The sequence below is a fragment of the Nesoenas mayeri genome, assembly GCF_963082525.1.
Source record: "Nesoenas mayeri genome assembly, chromosome: 1".
NCBI classification, from domain to species: Eukaryota; Metazoa; Chordata; class Aves; order Columbiformes; family Columbidae; genus Nesoenas; species Nesoenas mayeri.
Genome location: NC_137541.1, coordinates 209580072 through 209595569, shown reverse-complemented (window position 1 = coordinate 209595569; position 15498 = coordinate 209580072). Strand labels below are relative to the sequence as shown.

The window sequence follows — 15498 nt, the reverse complement described above, 5'->3', positions numbered from 1 at the left end:
AGCATGAGGACGGTACCTATTTTTAGCATTAATTCTACGGCAGAAGCCCAAGAATCACCACCTGCCTCCTCCCGGCGCTGTGTCGAACGCCTTTCAACCTGCAAGCGAGCGGGAGGAGAAGGCTGAATTCATAGAATCACAGAATGTCCTGAGTTGGAAGGGACCCACAAGGATCATGGAGTCCAACTCCTGTCCCTGCACAGGACAACCCCACAGTTCACACCGTGTGTCTGAGGACGTTGTCCAGTCTCTTCTTGAACACTGTCAGGCTTGGGGCCGTGACACCTCCCTGGGGAGCCTGTTCAGTGTCCAGCACCTCTGGGTGAAGAATCTTTTCCTCATGTCCAACCTAAACCTCCCCTGGCACATCTTGCTGCCATTCCCTCAGGTTCTATCGTTGGTCACTGAAGAGAAGAGATCAGCGCCTGTCCCTCCTCCTCTTGTGAGGAAGTTGTAGACCCACACATCTGCCAGTTGTGCAGCAAGGTTCCCGAGGGCGAGGGAAACCACTTTACGAGCCTTCAGCCAGGCTCAGGCTGCCAGCACCACCTCGCTTCTTGTCCCTGGGCCCTTCAGCTGGGGAGCAGGGGCTACTCCGCTCCTCATTTCTCCTCATTTCTCCTCACCTCAGCACCAACGGCCGCCCGACCCAAGCGCGGGAACGCCTCGCGCACCCCGCTCCCCTCCCTCCCGCTCCTTTCGCCCCCTCAGCAGCGGCCCCGCGCATGCGCGCTCCCGCAGCCCCCTCGGCCGGCTGAGGGGGAGGCGGGGACGGGGACACTTTGCCCCACCCCGCGGCGGGGACGGACCTTATTCTTTAAAGGCTTTCGCTTGTCAACGGAGGTGCCGCGTTACCAATTCGGCTAGAGGAATCGGCTCCCGTTCCCCCGCGGGCGGGAGCGGGGGGCTCTCCCTCTCCTCGCAGGCTGAGGGGAGCGGGGAGCTCCGTCCGCCCCGCCGCGGAGGGGCTGAGGGGAGGCAGAGCCCACTTCAATCCCCTCCGCCGTGCCTCTTGTCCACCTTCCTCCTCCTCACCCGTTCCCTGGCGGGGAGAGGAGTCCAGCAGCCTTCCCCCTGCTCTTTGCTCCCCGCCGAGCGGAAGGTGAGTCACGTCGAGCAGATGGGGACACAGGCTGGTTCCTACCCCAAAGGGAAAGGCTGGGCATTTTCCCTCCCTTTCCCTCTTTTCTTTCTCTCCACAGGTGGTGAGGCTGGACTGAGGTGAACTCTTTGGCCTTCACAACCCTTGCCATGGCCATCAGTGGGCTCGGGACGTCGCTTCTGCTCATGGCCGGCATCGTGGTGGCGGTGGGACTGTGCCGGAGATTGACCCGCCGACAGCTGCGATCCCACCAGCGCCTTTACACTTTCTTTCTGGAGATGTTCAGCACCTTCCAGATTTGTGCCTGCACCAACGAGCTGTGCATGCTGGGCACTGTGGACCCCGAGCTGCACACGGCGCTCACGCTCACCTACGGTTTCAGTGTCCTGCATGGCCTGACTCTGACCGGCAGCACCTGCAACCCCTGCGGCGCCCTGCAGCCCATGTGGGGCGGCGGGATGTCCGTCAGGATGGGGGGACTCAAGATCGCCGCTCAGTTCGTGGCTGCGGTGCTCGCCAGGATGTTCATGCGCTTTATCTGGAGCCTGGAGATGACGGAGCCGCATTTTGGAGCGCTCCTGCAGGGCTGCGGCAACCCCATGCAGACCACAGAGGTGCAGGCGTTCTGCATAGAACTGCTCTTTTCTGTGGTTTTCCAGCTGACTGTCCTGCGAGTGGAAAGTGTTAATCCCAAGTACAGAGTCCATTTGGTCGCTCTTCTCATCACCATGCTCGTGTATGCAGGTTAGTCTTTTTTTTCTCTCTGTTCCTGCAATGAGCTTGTAACACAAGATTATTTTTAAACGTTTCCTTAGAAGTGTTGAGATGCAAAATACTTTTTCTTACATTACAAAAAGAAGAAGCATCAAGGAAAGTCTTTGCTCCTACAGATGCAGAGTTTGTCTGGAGTTCATATAAAGTTTGCCTGGTTAGATTCCAGACAGGTGTAGGACGAAGAGTTAAATGAGTTGTGAATTTAAAATGATGTCAAGTCTATAAATAAATAGCATTAAGAGTTTCACAGAACACTGTTAAATACCTCAGTGGAGCACCGTTTCATAATCGACTTTATATTGCGTGAGAGATTTCCTACAATGTGCTCTGATTTTTAAGTGACATTGGGAGAAAGCACCACTGTCTGCATCAGGAAAAAATGCTGATTGCGCAGTGGCAGGGTACAGACCGGTAATATGGAAGTTCTGCGTTGAAATAATGCATAATTCATATCACTGCAGTTTATTTAACTACGTTAAATCCTTAAATCAGAAACAGGAGTGGTTATTGGTAGAATGCATGCTGAAACGATACGATAATACCCCTTGTGAAACTAAATCTAAAAAAAGGAAAAAAAAATCAGTGTATCATGGCATTTACGAGAGTCTCTTGTCTCTGTAATGCCCTGTGTGTACATGTCCCCTTCCCCTGCGTGTCACCTCATGCCTCCCACAGCTGGGCCACTGTCACCAGCGTAGTCTCTGGACCAGTGAGGGGAGTCAGTCCAAGCTGCTTTCTGCCGATTGTATCAACAGTCTCCCCATGGAAGTGCCAGAGTTATATCACTTGAGGACCTGCCTGCAGAGACTGGGTTGTACTGGGAAGGAGATTCTATAGTACAGGGAGGTGGGAGAGATGGTTACGGAGCTTCTTGCTTGTGTTCCAGACCCCACGACAGAGAAAGTCATCTAGGAAATGACCCAAGACATTTTTGAGAGAGGGAGATCACTCTCTTATCTCCAAATGTCTGGGGTGTTATTGACATTTTGCCCAAAAGGTTTAGTGTATTATGCCATCTAACATAAAAGCATATAGTAGAATAAAGTACCATCAGATTTTCAGATGTATTAATGAAGAAACCGTCACTCATGAAGTTTAGCTGAAATTAGCTAAGACTTGAGAGAATAAAATAAGTCCATGGAGAATTTTGAGAATTAATTTAGCAATCTGAACTACTTTCTAAAATTATGTTTTGAAGGCAAAGGCAAGGTGGTAGTGGATTTTAGCACATTAAATATATTTCTGAATTGCTCAGGAAAAGTGTAGCCATGGATTATTCTCCCTCTTATACAAGCATAGAAAGCTGGATTCCTGATGCTTAACATTCCTTTGCTGCTTAGCAAATAGTCATATAAATTAAAATGTGTCACATTGTCTTTCTCTTTGCTAGTTCATACAAAGAATTCCTGCTCAGTGTCCTTGGCCAAGCTGGCCTCATATCTTTCTCTAGCAGGAGAAGGCTGTGTACCAAGTCCCCTTCCTTCTCATGAACTTGGACGTGTTATGACTTATCCAGTGTAATTGTTCTGCTTGTACTTCTGGGAAGCATCTGACTCACTGCACCCAGGCCTTTTTTCACAAGCACAGTTTGTGTGCTACTGTGTGCACAACACCCTGTGCTACCTGGACATTTTTCTTTCAGTTTCTTTTAATCTAGGATCAGGTCTACAGTAAAAATACACGTGCATTCCAGAGACCAGATCCTGAACCTGTTTTTTTCCTCTCCTTAGGGGAAAATCTGATTCTTTTTTGTTTAGTTTGCTATAAGCTTCCTGAGGTTTGTACTCTGTTTCAAAAGGAGAGGTGGAAAGTCTGGTCCTCCCCCAGCAGCGGTCATGAGCCCAATGTTTACTGTGCACTCCTAAGGTGTGGATTGAGGCCTTCTAAAGTAGTGGAGGGTGTAAACCCCAAGATTCCTATTGCTGAGCTGTAACACAAGCATGGGAGCAGACTGCTGCTATTCATTTCTTTCTGTGACGAAGTCACAGGCTAGCACCATAACAGATTTCTTTTTCAGTAGAAGGTTAGGTAGGTGTAGGACACCTTAGAGGTTCTCAAACCTTTCTTGCTGCCTCTTTCCCTCTGCCCACATCTACACACAAACTTTCCACAGGATATCATCCATTCTTCCATCCCTCTGTTTTGAGGGGTGCAGATTGGGACCCCCTTCCTGTAGCCACTCGGCACCACCTCCTGACAACACACCAAGCAGCTGAGCAAAGGGCCTGGTAGGTGGCCGCAATCTGTGTCTGGTGCACATATACCAATGACAGAACTCCAGGGAATGGCAGGAAGATGTGCCGGGGAGGTTTAGGTTGGACATGAGGAAAAGGTTCTTCACCCAGAGGGTGCTGGACACTGAACAGGCTCCCCAGGGAGGTGTCACGGCCCCAAGCCTGACAGTGTTCAAGAAGAGACTGGACAATGTCCTCAGACACACGGTGTGAACTGTGGGGTTGCTATATGCCAGGACTAGAGTTGGACTCATTGGTTCCTTCCAACTTAGGATATTCTATGATTCTATATACAACCCATGGTATATCCTGTGGGTCTCGTGGTGTAACTGTAGCCACATCTGTCCAACTCTGTTTTGAGAAAGGGTATTTCATACACGTAGTAGGAGGAGTGTCTTCCAAATTGGGAATTATGGCTAGTGGCCTCTGGCCAACCAAGCTCTCTTACAGGCTTTGAAGACAGGCAGATGCTTAACTTAGCTGGGCTGGATCGTTCTCAGAAAATCTGCACCTCTTGGTTAACTTCATGAGAACTTGAGCAGTTCTTTAAGAGGAATGGGTCTTTCTTGGTCACCCAGCAACAAAGAGCAGGGCACTCAGTGCAAATTTAGGCAAAGCAATGCTAATTTAGGCAAACTAGTAACATTCTTCCTTTTTCTTACAAAAATATCAAGTAGTTCAGAATATTGTATGAATAACGTTTTTCAAGCTTTCAGTTGACAGATACAGTGTTCTAAGTAGAAACTCAGGTGCATGTAGTTTACAAAATAAAATTAATTATTTATTTTTATGCTCTCCTTTTAAAAAACAAATCAATTGTGCCTTCAAGACCCATGCTTTTTAGAGTTACGAATGAATCAGAAATGTTAGAAAATACATCTCATACGTAGTATATCGTATTTCATTCTGTGAATTATGTTCTACTATACATTTGAAATCTGTGTCCTGTAAGAAGGAGTATCTCTTACTCCATATCAAACTTGGGTACAGTTTTTAAGGGTAGCAATCTGCCTATGGTTTACACTGGTCTAAATCTATTGATACACATACAGGGCTCAAAAACATTAAATTGTATTTAGATTGTTTACTAAGTTAAAATAATTGTTGACAAGTCACTGTTCTGTGTACCCCATCAAAAGTATTTAGGTATACCATGCAGTTTAGACCAACAAATAACATCAGCTTTTACAGTACTTATTTTCAAAAATGACAAGCTGCTTCTTTAGTTTTTCTTTTACTTTTTCATAGTAAAAAAATTTGGGTTTCTAATATATAAATTAATTTACAGACCAAATTTTAATACTAGTGCATACTGTACACAAAAGCTCCAATACTGCATTCACTCTGTTGCTTCTGCTGAATAAAAGGAAAAAGATAAAGTTATGTCTTTGCATATTAAGCGAATGATTCAGAAGCTAAAGATACAGACCATATACATGTTGGTAAAGAGTATTTTTTTTATATTTCCTTTGGGGAAGTATTTAATTAGAAGAAGAAAAAAAATAGCTTTTGAGGGCTTTTTCATTTACAGGCAATATTACAATTAAGTTGGAATTATATGAAATTGGTTAGATGTTTCTGAGCCTAATATATCAACGTAAAAATGACATACATGCTTTTAATCCCGATTTTCTTCCTAAGTTTGGTTTTGTCTTTAGTAATTTCAAAAGTTAAAATAACTTTCTCACACATTGTGTGGAGCACACATTATTTCACCTTAAGTTTTCATGTGTACAACATCAAAGGTGTTCCACTTCTGCCAGAAGATCATGTATCTTTTCTAGTACACAAACTGAGATGTTTAATAAATATTTTTAAATATTATAGTAGTGGCCCTGGCCTGTGGTTGATGTTCCAGTAGTTATTAGTAATGAATATTGAAGAAATACAGCAGTTAAAACTCTGTCTAATGCTTAATGTTAAGGAACAGCAACTGAGAGTGAAATTATACTCTTGAATGTGTGTTTGTGGATATAAAAGCAGAAGCAGTGAATTTATAAATAGATTAAAGCAAAGTAAATTATTGTAAATTACTTTCCTGGCAACAGTGGAAGACGTTAATGTGTCAGTGTGCAGAACAACAGACTGCACAGTAAATCTGAATTGCTGTTGAGAACAAGTGTGAAAACAGAGTCAACTGAGTAGGTCAACAAGAATTAAAACCTTCCCAAACTGTAATAATGGTAAAAGAGATAATGAGTGTATAGGAAGAGAAATACAGCAGAAGAGAATGACAACCTCACTAAAACTTTCTGTAAATGATTGAATGCTTGTAACTAATTAGTATTACAGCAGCATGGTATTTGTATTAATACAAAGGGTAGGTTCAAAGCTCATGCTAGCTTATTTGGGCAAAATCAATAATAAGCTTTAAGAAACCAAACAGACACAATTCTATAATATTTCATGGGAATAGATTAATAGTTAGAACAGATATGGGTGGTTAGTAACTGACTGCAAAAATACAGAAAATGTTGCTGTAAGTAATGTTTATTCTGCAGGATTGCAATGAGAAGAACAACATATGTCAGAATTAAAAACATTTACCTCCAGGTTTGTCTGCAGTGTAATTACAGTTTTGTCTCTACAACGTAATACGTTCAGATCTAATTACTTAGAGAATGTTTAGGCAACTTCATTTACATCTGAAGTCAGAAGCAAGGAAAGATGCTTGGCTTTTTTTAAGCTTCTTTTTTCAAGAGAGTGAGGTCAGGGTTGCTTTTATTTTCTTTGAATAACATATAGCATGATTGTGAATACTTTTCCCCAAGTTATTGCAATATGATCATCTTAGTGTTCTAGAAACTGATATGATAATATTAGTGTTTTATTAAGAAAGTCTAGAGGTCAGTTTAGCAAGAACAGCGCTTGACAATTTTTTCTGTTATTCCTGCATATGTGTTACATGCAGCATAGGGATGTAGTAAAAGCTCAGTATTTCTTTAGTAATATTTGTGTAATTTCTGTCTCTTCTGAAAGCACCATACAGACTATTAGCAAAACAACTCATAGTTTTATCAACAGAAACATTCAACATTAGCCAAACCCACTGCTATAAACAGTATTTGCTAGAAAGAGATAAAGGAAATTATAGCCTACGCTTTGGATAATTTAAAACATTTTAGAAAAGAGATAAACAGTTAAACATAGATCATCTGGTAAATAACTAAAGAAGAGTTCACCTGTTCAAATGGTTTCTGCTAATGCATTTTATTGCAGAGTGTGCATTTCAGTGTTTATTTAAAATAAACATTAAGATGGTTTGATTTCATACTGTTTATATTTTATTGCAGGTGGAAATCTCACAGGAGCAATTTTTAACCCAGCACTGGCTTTTTCATTGCATCCAAATTGTTTCTATGAGAAGTTTTTGAGTTATTCACTAGTATACTGGATAGCACCATCCTTAGGTAAGTTCTTAATACTTGATGTATTGGAGAAAGTTTTATTTAGTACATGGTTCAAAAAATGGCTATTCATTATTTGATAGCCTGCTCATTTTCCATTTTAATTAAAATCCAGAAAATAGTCAATTATGTGTAAAAGTCATTGGAAATCATGTTTTTGTGTTACAAATGTAAGCTATGTGTTTTAAACTTGTTTAATGCTCTGTAGAGCACCTGTAGCATTTTGTTCTGTGAATCAAGCATCTAATATTGAGTTTTAAACACCAGTTTTATTCACAAAATATCATCTACCGTGGTAGGTAATATAATTGTTTAGTTTAGACATCATGTTCAAAGTCTAAGTACTTTTGAGACACTTTGAGCAAGATAATTTACCTACTAAAAAAAACCCACACCAGCGCAAATCTAAATGGAAGAAGGTTAGTGTTTAGCTTAGGGTTAACTAGTTAGTTATAAACAACAGCTGTTTACTCTGGAGTGTGAACCTTTTGGAGCTGCCTGTTGTTTGAGGCTTAAAATCCAGCCTGTTTGAGGTGTGCTGCATGTTCTCATGCTGACCAAAGGCCCACTTGTAGAATATTAAAAAGGAGAAAATGTTACCTGAAAGTAATTATTAGCCTGATTAAGTTCAAAAAGAGAAACATCTTGATCAGCGTGCAGTTGCTGTCTTGCTTTCTGACAGTGTACAAGAGCATGGGGAAGATTAATTAAAAAGAAACCCAACAAAAAAACAGATGTTAGGGGAGGTGCTTAAAATGTGCTTTCTCAGTTACGACTATTGAATCTTTTATTTCCATAGTGTCCAAACTTTGCTGTTCTCATTCTATGTTTTTCCCCCAATTACTGTTGGAAACAATATGTTCTTAGTTTAAGAATAAGGAATGCTTCTATTAGTAACTGGAATTTTTCTAACTTAAATTATGGTTTTAATTTGGAAGCTACTGATTTTTAACTTCCAGTTGTGTGCAGATGAAAATGCTCTATGTAATACTGTCAGTTGTTTACAGGTAGTCCCTACAAATCTTGAGCTTTCTGCTTAGAGGGTAAATAAAGCAGCAGTCTGCTAATCCCAAGTTCTTTCACGACCGTTAATCCTATTAGAAGGTACAACAGTGATCAAGGTGCAACGGTACGTGAAACATACACAGGAAACATCTCAAAGTTACAACAAATGACTTATTTTTCTTGTTCAGGTTCATGTCTGTGCATGTTCTGTTCACATTGACTCAGTTAAATGTGGAGACAGAATTTTTAGTCTCAAATTCAATTTAATATAATTTTAAGTTATATATCCAAGCAGGATGACTGAACAATAGAGTAAGCTTGATAAAAGCCTGTGCACTGCTCCCGTTAGTAGCTAATAAGATGTTTTAAGCAAATCTGATGAGCATGATCAGTTCATCAGCATGATCAAATATCATTGATGTTTCTCAGAATTCAGGTTTTGATTTCTGGTATAGGGACTGATTTCAACCTGATAACCATTTTGACATTTTCTAGGTTGTAAGTATTTGAGATTTAATATTTTGGCAAGTGATATAAAGAAACAGGAGGCATTCTGAAACACCGTGTTCTGCTTATTTAGCAAGACGCATCCTGCAGAACTGCTTTGCAGAAAGGCTTCAGGTGCTTTTGGCTTAAGAAAAGCAGCAGATATTAACTCAAATGGAACCATGACTTGAGGAATTTAGAATGCAATTAGACAGCAATGTTACATTTCTGTGCAAATTCATAAACAGCAGTTTATCATTAGTTAACATATAGAAAATACATACAGAATATACTGAATGTTGTCTATTAATTTATGAGGGAAAAGAGACTCAACACGAAGCAGTTGTAAAGATGTGAATACTTGGGACACATCACTTTTTGTGCAGTGTCACTACTGTAGCCAAACATTTGTTACAGATCTCAAGTCTGTGGATCACCCGAAGGGCCAAGGAGTTAATTGGTGATATAAAGACCTCATTACAAAACAAGGGAAGCTTCGTGGATACATATAGACCTTATCTTATAAACCAAGAGCTGTAAACAAATGTAAGGTGTCTGAGGTGGAGGTATCGAGGAGATAATTACGTTTGAAAACTGAATTGATGAATGCAGGAGCGCAGATCCACAAATCTAACTGAAATGAAATTTTTCTGACACTTTCTGAAAATAATGGGATCTTTTTTCTTCAAAAATTGGGCCAAATTATGATGCCTTTAGTAAAATGACCTGTTACGATAATAAGATCCTTGTGAAAAAAAACCCTCTAAGCAGAGTCATAAAAGTAGATGATGAGGGAAGGGATATTTTAAATTTAGTTGTAAAATCACTTTCAGAAGCCATGTGTCAGCTGAAGTACCATTTCAGACTTCCTAGGAACTGGCAGAGCCATAGTGATAGGCTAATTTGACATCTCACTTTTCCCAGCATCAGCATCTTAGATGGTTACATTACTTTGTTCTTATTTTGGGGGATTCTTTTTGAAGTCTATTAATAGGGTGGGTGGTTTTTTGGTGCTTTGCTGTAATAACTACCATGTGTAGAACTATGGACTAGCATACCATGAAACTTGCCTGTGCAAAGTGCAATATGATCTCATTTATGGGCACAGCAAATACCCATGAGGACAAGGAGATGGAGACTGTTCTGTGTATAACAGATACCCTGATATAGCCGAAAGCTACTTCTTAACCGTCAACTTCAACACATAGAAAAAGAGGTAGATTGATTATCACCTTCACAAGAAAGGGAGAAAGTGGAACTTTTCTTTTAGGATAAGCAAATCTACTTGTGGTTTATGGTGTTCCATGCCTATAATCTTGGAGCTGTAGTTAAGAATTCATTTTTCAAAATGGCTTCACTGCTGTTTTGGTGAAGGTGATTCTCCAGTAGCACTAAACCATCTAATTCCTGCAGTAAATATAGATGCCTGAATGTGTTTATGCCTTAGCATAGGCAGGTCTAAATTCCGCACTGTGAACACAGAAGGAGTAAGTACCAGTGAAACAAAGATAGTTTCTGTTTTACTGCCAAAGGAATTTGTGTTAATTGTCCCGACAGGATTATAACACTAGTAATGATGGGGACTGAGCTAATGCTTCTCTTTCAGTACCGGCTTAGCATCCCACTAGGTTTCTAACACTGTAAAAGCAGAATCAATCGCCATTTCTTAGATCAGTTTTACCTAGAAAAGACTAATATTATAGTAATTTCTGATATTAGGAAGACTAATACTGTTCCTTAGAAAAAACAAACAAACGTTTTTTTCACCATCAGGATAGAAAATAAAGGCTACAAAAGTCACTTAGCAGTAGATGTAAATGGAGGCGGTAAGCAAGGGAGAAGGCCACAGGTGAAGCTTTCACCTTTCTGCTCAGTGGAGAAGGCATTCAGAGGTTTCCATTAAGTTCAGTACACTTAAACACGGAGCTTCGCAAAGAAACAAGAATTGCAAGTCCACGTGCAGTGACTTGATCAGCATCGCAGGGACTCAATAGCAAAGGGTTTCAACAAACAACCGGCAGGAATCTCCTCCTCCCAGACCCTGGTTCTCTGAGGGGTTTCCAGCTGTGCAGGCATCATCTGACAGAGCAACTCTCATGCAGTGAGTGGATGCAATCCAGGAATTTGCTAGAAAACTGTCACTAATCCAGTGTAATTCAACCACGAAAGGGTCAGTGAGTGGTAATCCTGAACTTGACCTGCTCACGAACAGGGAGGAACCGGTGGTGAATGTGGCCACTTGGGTTGTAGTCCTCACAAGAGTTCAGGGTCCAGAGGAGGACTGGGAAAGTAAAAAGCAGAGATGTTTGGACTTTAGACTTCAGAACAACATTCTGCTTACTTAGGGAATTGTTAGGTCAGTAGTAATTCCCTTGGAAGCTGCCTCAAATGGGAGAACTATCTCACAGAAAGGTGACTTTTCATAAAAGCTTACTGAGCTCAGTTACACATCTTGATGTGCAGTTACACTGGGAGTTCTGACACAAAGCTGGCTAGACAAAAAAGCTTCCCTTTGTACAAAGGGGTGCACGTGAGAAGTAGAAACAGGGACAGGCAGCAAAGGAGGAGTATAAAAGCTTTGCATGTATACTCAGGATCAAATCAGGAAGGTCAAAGCCGAGCTGGAACTAAGACCAGGGACATCCAGGGTTACAAATATACTAATGAGAAAAAATGTCCAGAGAAAATGTGGATCCATTGGTGGATGGGAGAGAGAACTTGGTGATGGGTGACATGGAAAAGGGTGAGGAACTCTTCCCCACACCGCCTCACTGTTCCCAAGCAAAACTTGCTCCCAAAGCTCTGTAAAACACTAAGGTTTCGGAAAAGGGACAATAAACAGTAAATGAGCAACAGGGTAGGAAGGACAGAGCAGCTGGCTGAATGCAAATCCATTTTCTCTATGGGGATTCACCTAAAAATGCAGATAGAATTAGGTGATGTTATTGTTGTCCATTATTTATGGGATGTTACAGCAGCTGGAGGAGCTTTCTGACAATTGGAAACGTGCCAATACTGTGCCTGCTTTTAAGGAAGAGGAGGAAGAGAAAGGGAGGCCAAGAAACTAGTTGGAATCACCTCAGCCACAGGGAAGATGGTGGAGTATCTCATCTTAGAATCCATTTCCAATCATTTAAAAGACAGAAAGGTAATCAGGAATGATCAGCACAAGTTCAGTGAGGGCAATCCACCCTCAGCCAGCTTGTGTTCTGTGATTAAATGAAATGTCTATAGGATGTCATACCTTCACTTTAGTAAGGCTTTTGACACCATCTCCCACAGCATTCTTGTTTCAAAGTCCAAAAAGCAGGGGTCACGCATAAAGACTGTTAAATGGCATAAAAATTGGCCAAACCACTGCCCTCAAAATGAAATAATCAATGGGTTGACATCTGTTTGATTGGCCAGTAACACACAGAGTTATCCTGGTGTCAGTGCTGGAATTGCTGTTCCTCAGGATGTTCAACAGTGGCCTGAATGCAAGTTTGCTACAAGGGTTTGTTGTCTCTGCAAGTACATGATTCAGAGAATTGGGGGCAGCTAAACTGGGGATGTTATTGTCTCCCTCTACTCAACGCTTGTGAGGTGGCATCTGGAACACATCTGGTCTGGAGTCCCCCTGTTCAAGAGGAACGTAGAGAAAAGAGATGGTCCATCAGAGGACTGCCAAGGTGGTGAAGGGCCTGGAGTACCCATTGGTGAGGAGAGGATGAGGAGACTGGACTTAAGCTGACAAAGATGAGATGAAAAGGTGATTCAAGAGCAGTCAATGGTTATTTGAAGAGTTGTTTCAAAGGTTGATTGAGATGAACTGTGCTGGGTATTGGCAGACGATGTAACAACAGCAAGGCCATAGTTGTGGTGTGTGAGGTCCAGATTAGACTCCTGGAGAAGGGAAAAGCAACACTAGAAGAAGTTATCTGGAGAAATGCCACAGTCTCCATCTGTGGAGGTTTCTTGGGACACTGACCTATCCAGCACAGGCAATAGTCCTGCACTGAGTGGGAGGCTGGACTAGAGACCCTTTCCAATAAGCATTTTTGTGATCTAGGAAACCTCATAAAATACAAGCGATGGGTAAGGAACGCTCTCAACCAGAATCACCTTCTGAAACAGAATATACTGATTTTTTCCCAGGAGTTAAAAGAAAAACAAGTGGTCTTAATACACTGCAGAACATAAAATCTCTATCTAACTTTACCATTTTTCAGCTTCAGAATAAACCCTAATCTAGAATGATATTCAAACAAACAGAACAACCCCACTCCTGTATGTGTTTGCAGTGCCTACAATCGATGCGGTTATCGAAACAGACACTGGTAGCAAACTGCCTTATCTGATCAGCTGAGGAATGGAAGTTTAGTCCCTGGTTCTGTCATTTGTACATCCAGTTCCATAGAATTCGTGATTCTAAAGAAAAGAGGCCTGGTGCAGCCACAGGAAGGTGCACGTGTTGGATTCACCTGGTCAAACTGCCTTGGCTTAGCTTGGCTTATACAGACTAGAATTAAAACATTAAATATCCAAAGAAAAGCTACACTGTCATCTCATAAGGATCACTTGCATGGTCTCTTGGGTGAAAATGATTGTGTTTGCAAAAAAAATCCCAACTGCCTCTAGCCCTTTCAACAGAAAGTTCCATTTTTATGCAATCCATGCTCTATTGTATGTTAGATGTTCAAATACTTGAGTATAACATTTATTTTCAATACTGATACTGTGTCCTTGTCCAGTTCATTTAAACAAAGGTCCTTTCTGTAACTTCTGTTTTCAGGTACGATACTTGTGGCTTTTATATGGGATGAAATTCTTCCTCGGATATCCTGAGACATCAAATTCTGAATGAAAAATACTTTCAGCACCTGCAGACATGAAGCTTTCAGAAAACGGTTGACATCAACCCCTCTGCCGCCTTTCAGTTGTATTTTCAGATTTCATGTTTGAAAGACTTGACTTACAGCTTTGTATTCAAAAACTTTCTTTGTAATAGCGTATTGGGATTTTGAGGGCACCTGCCAACACTTTTAATTAAGCCAGATGAATGTGAAGGATTGTTAAAACATTGAAACTTTGTCACTTTAGCCATAAGTGCCATTTGCTGACTTTTATTACAACAGCATGCAAAACTAATTGTAGAGAAATACCCAGTCCTTTTGAGGTTTGATTCTTCTGGGATTTCTTCCTATAGAAGGGAACTGCAAACGGGAGCTGAAGATTTCATTCCTATAGTGACCTCATCATATTCCTACTTGCAATATATGCACCTCTGAGAGGAAGAAAGGCTGCGCTGCTCCCTAGAAGAGTCTCCACAGCTCAATTCTAGAGGTACCCTACACCTAAAATACAAATCTATAGGACCAGCATTGTTTTAATAATACCCAAGCGCCGGTATGTAACCTCTTGCTGCCTTTTGGGAAGGCTCTGCCCCATCCTGTCCCAATGTAGTCTGTTCAATCTTTATCTCAGTTGGGAAGAGCGGTGATAAAGTGCCAGAAAAATTCTACAGACGCACACATTAAAGTGTATTTTAGACAAAAAAAATCTCCTACTTTACCTGAGATTACTGCTGCCTCATCACATAGTAGAACAGACGCTATATGTAGGGATGAATCATGCAGAATGTGACTTTTTTTCTTGATTTTATCTAAATCTTATGAGATATTTTTCTTGAAATAAATGAACTTGCAACAGAAGAGAAAAAATAAAAAAGCTAAAAACATGGGAAAGCTACATCAAGGGGCAATGTGTACAAACTGGAACACAAGAGGTTCCACTTAAATTTGAGAAGAAACTTCTTCTCAGTGAGGGTGGCAGAGCCTGGCCCAGGCTGCCCAGGGAGGTTGTGGAGTCTCCTTCTCTGCAGACATTCCAACCCGCCTGGACACCTTCCTGTGTAACCTCATCTGGGTGTTCCTGCTCCATGGGGGGATTGCACTGGATGAGCTTTCCAGGTCCCTTCCAGCCCCTGACAGTCTGGGATTCTGTGACACCCTTTGTAGCCTCAGCTGAGAACACCACCAACAGGTACCATCCTCAGAAGTTCTGTTGCTAGAATGAGGTTTCCTTTTAATTTTTATATATGCCCAAATCTATTTTTCAAATTTAAGACTAAATTCAGTTTTTCACTGGGTGTGAAAGGAGAGATGGTTACAAGTTCCACAAAAATCTCAGCAGGATCCTCGTTACCCAAGTCACCTTGCAGACCATTTTCTAAGAGGAAGAGAGGGAATCAAACATGGTGTTTGCACAGTAAAATGATGAACAGAGTCTTAAACAGCTATTGTTGTCAGCTATCTTTTTTGCAAGACTTCAGGAAGTAAATATTTTCATGTCATTTCTTACCAGTTGCAATAAAACCTTTCTCATTTTAGTTTTCCGAGGTACGTTTAAGATTATAATGCAAAAGGAAATCAACTGTTTGGACGTACTTTTCATAAAAGAGAGTCTTAATCCATGACCTTGTATTGAGTCATTAAAATAAAAGGGAAAA

At 41.3% G+C, this 15498-nt stretch overlaps 1 protein-coding gene across 1 annotated transcript; it reads left to right on the top strand.

Annotated features, from left to right (window-relative positions):
• Positions 1–846: 846 nt before the first annotated feature.
• AQP11 (aquaporin 11) lies at positions 847–15465 on the top strand. The gene is made up of 4 exons (XM_080342659.1): positions 847–1102; positions 1203–1846; positions 7404–7520; positions 13783–15465. Exons 2-4 carry the CDS (start codon positions 1252–1254, stop codon positions 13833–13835), a joined length of 765 nt encoding a protein of 254 aa, XP_080198785.1. The 5' UTR covers positions 847–1102; positions 1203–1251; the 3' UTR covers positions 13836–15465.
• Positions 15466–15498: the final 33 nt, after the last annotated feature.

Coding starts and splice junctions, on each gene's coding strand:
- AQP11 (XM_080342659.1), top strand. CDS start 1,252: ATGGCCATCAGTGGGCTCGGGACGTCGCTTCTGCTCATGGCCGGCATC. Junction 1,847..7,403: donor CACCATGCTCGTGTATGCAG/GTTAGTCTTTTT, acceptor ATTTTATTGCAG/GTGGAAATCTCACAGGAGCA. Junction 7,521..13,782: donor CTGGATAGCACCATCCTTAG/GTAAGTTCTTAA, acceptor TTCTGTTTTCAG/GTACGATACTTGTGGCTTTT.